Source organism: Ceratotherium simum, chromosome 29 (genome assembly GCF_057802395.1).
Source record: "Ceratotherium simum simum isolate JZ-2026a chromosome 29, ASM5780239v1, whole genome shotgun sequence".
Lineage (NCBI taxonomy): Eukaryota > Metazoa > Chordata > Mammalia > Perissodactyla > Rhinocerotidae > Ceratotherium > Ceratotherium simum.
The window spans coordinates 10,339,194-10,342,500 of NC_141928.1; the positions used below are offsets into that span (position 1 = coordinate 10,339,194).

Below are 3,307 nucleotides of genomic sequence, written 5' to 3' on the forward strand. Positions count from 1 at the left end.
AAATTACAAAAAAGGTCTTTCCATTAGGTCAGGAGAGTGTGCGCTCCAAGGGCAGAGACACCTGGGTTCAAGGTGTGGCCCCCCTGTTGTCCTAGGACTGTGACCCTGTGGCATTTGCTTAACTTTTATGAGTGTTGGTTTCCTAATCTATGAAAATGGGGATAATATTGTCGTTGCGGTGTTCTCAGAGCGTGAGAATCAAGCGAGGACGTGTGAGGATGGTCCAGCAGCTGGCAGGACCTGCAAAGAGAGCGTGGCCAGTCAGCAGGGGCTGTTCCTTCACCCCCAGCTGCACGTCATCTCCAAGTCCCTCTGTGACAGGCCCCACGTTTACTCGCCCAGGCCTGCTGCTGGGCGGGCTTCCTCCTTCGCCTGCACTGGCTTGCTCAAGCGGTGGAGTAAGAAATTACGTCAACATTTAATCATGAAAGCAAAAAGTTTATTCATGTTTGAAACTACATATAACTACCACGAGGAAGACTTTTTCAATCCAGGGTGTAATCCAGTTAGAAAGGAACACGAAACGTTTTTAATACATTAGAATCACCGCCACAAATTATTTTCATGACTCAATCAGTTTCAGAATCGCATACAATACAAAAAGAGAGAAAGGAGAGAGGAGGCCCCATTACACAGGGTGAAATATACAGTACTGAATACTGAAATCTGAATGCATCACAATTAGTCGCCGCTTTTTTTTTTTTTTTTTTTGCATGGATTAGTAACAAGATGAAGAACATTCAAAATGTTTCCCAGTATTTACAACAGTTTTACTGATCCTGTGTTAAATTTAAGACCCAATGTTTCCACTCTCGGCTTTTTAAAAGTTGCAAATGCAACCCTGATTTTTCTTTTAAAAGATTACAATGTACATTACATTTTATGAAGGGAAACAGAGTTAATTACAAGATGCAAAAAGATAAGAAAGAGACAAACTACAGCGTGAGTATTGTTCAGAGGTAGTAAGTGAGGACTCTAAGCTACAGAACATGTTGAAATTCTATTGGTTTGTATGAGTTCGCATGAGGTAATAAAGCTGTGTTTTGATTGGTGAGATGTATAAATACTCTTTTGCTACACTATATACAACACTCCAGAGAGCCGGGACTTTTGTCGATGCCCAGAGAACGTAGCAAACCTTGACAAGTCTGTGCAGCACCCAGCGCACACCGTAAAACCCCAGACGGATCTCGTGTTCACCTCTATCAGCAGCATGTATCTTCATCTCTCAGAACAATCTGGATCCGTAATTTAATTACCGAGCAGACTCTGGGCACTGGTGCTTTCAGAGAGAGAAAAGATGCTACCAGTCTCTGATCTAATTATAACACAAGAGATCGCAACACAAACGTGACGAGGAAGATTCTTAGACACAACCTTCATTAACAGAGATAGCCAAACGGCTCCTTTATTCCCACTCCATTAGCGATATGAAAGAAAGACAATCCAAATCAGCAATGGAAATATGCGAGAAGTTCAATTTAGGTGAGGTGAATCTTTGCATCTGCTTTAACGATTGAGGTTTAGCATATATTGTACTTTTTTTACCCTTAAGGCCAAGTAATTGGCAACTGTGAAACCATTAATGTAAAATATTGATAATAAATTATGATAAAATAGCTACAGCACTGTCAACAATGTTAAATCTTGGCCTAATTGGATAAAGTGCTTTTTTAACATTGTGTGTTTTTATATAAATACAAATGATTATGATTCCTTAAAAAACAGATTTACCAAGTTCTCTAATAAGACAAGGTTTTACAGTAAAGCTGTAGATGGTGGGCTACAAAAACGCTTTCCTTTTCCTCCTATTGCTCTGAATGCACTTATCAAGGCATGTCAGCTCAGGGAAAAGTGTTGCCAGAGATTAGTTAGAGGTATCAGAGTGCACACTTCCTGGGCCTTCTGTAGGAGAAGTCACAGAAGATGGAGTTGTTGCGTCCTGCCAGCCTCCATTAGCCTGAAAGGAGAAACACAGTTCAACGGGTGCACGTCGACATATTAATTCTACTCCCCAATTTAAAACACCCAGATGACAACATGAGAGCAAAGATGCATTAGCAAAATGTATTTTCTAAACCCACTTTGGCAGGAGTTGGAAGCATGTGTTAAAGTGGGATTAAATGCATGTAAAACAAATCCATCCCACCAAGTAAAGACTTGGCAATAAATCAGCACGCCGAAGCAGGGCTTCAGCTAGCCTCAAGCTGGCACCAAGCTCGGCCTCGGATTTGCCAGTACAAATAAAGTGACTCGAAAAGAAATCTTTTAAGCATAGAGCAGTGGAGAAGCTCGGTGCAACGCCTCAGCAAGACTGTGGGCTCCACGAAGTATTCACTTCAGCCTGGCTTAATCCTTGTTTCCAGAGAGAAGAAGTTGTCCACCGTTTTTCCATACATGCCTGACAGCCAGCTACTATAACCCTTGAAAATGAAGGCCAGAATTTCCCTCCAAATAGGATCCTCCAGAATGAAAATGCATGACCGGTGGAGGGGCACACACTATTCAAATCTGTATTCCAATTATCTGTAACGGGAGCGCCTATTGGGGATGCTGCTACTGCTTTCCACACGCTGGTGGCCCTTCCTGCCTCAGACCTGCATCAGCACTAACAGTACTCAGAAACAGATCTGCCTTCTGTCCCGGCCTATAGAGGCAATTGCTGAAATCAACGTCTGATCAGATTTCTGCTGTGGCAGACAGCTTGTCGCTACACATTTTTGTGTCAGTCAGGAAGAAGGAGGCGCTGGGCCTGTGAGTTGGGGAACACTGAGTGGAAGTGATGGGGTGGGCCTTTCTGGAGAAAAGGCAACAGGGAGCCGGCTGACACCTAGGGCCTGCGGCACAGACCGGCCTCGTGCTGTGCTGCCCCCAGACCTGGACCACCCACACCAGTGTCAGTGTGGGTCATAAGGTCCCCCTATCTCCCTCCCATCCGCCTGCAACCTCTGTGAGTCCATCCAAAACGTCTTCTTTTAAGGCCTGTGCCACCAGGCTGCTGAGAACTCTGTCTGGCTCCCCAACCCAGCCTGGATCTGGCTGTCAGATGAGCCTTGTGCTGGGCATTTTTCCTTCTCCCATGATCACTGTTCTTAGAGAACTCCCTGTCTCTGACTGACTGCACAGTTCTGCAGAGGAAGCACCTTTCCTCCCTCTGGGACCACAGGGAGAGGGGAGGAACCAAACAACCCCACACAGATGACCAGAGCCAAAGGGAAAAGGATTTTCCAGCCTTGAGGAATACCAAATTCAGGTAAGGAAAAAAAAAAGAAAAGCTGCAGTGGTCTATTTTCAAAGCCCCAGTTGT

General features: G+C 44.5%; 1 protein-coding gene across 3 annotated transcripts in view; it reads right to left on the bottom strand.

Annotated features, from left to right (window-relative positions):
- Positions 1-417: 417 nt before the first annotated feature.
- PBX3 (PBX homeobox 3) overlaps positions 418-3,307 on the bottom strand; it is a 211,180-nt gene continuing 208,290 nt past the window's right edge. For all 3 annotated transcript variants that reach the window (XM_004423459.2, XM_004423461.3, XM_087419081.1), the window contains one exon: positions 418-1,960. In XM_004423459.2, coding sequence (XP_004423516.1) covers positions 1,868-1,960 — 93 coding nt within the window. In that variant the 3' untranslated portion in view covers positions 418-1,867. The remainder of the gene's footprint in view (positions 1,961-3,307) is intronic.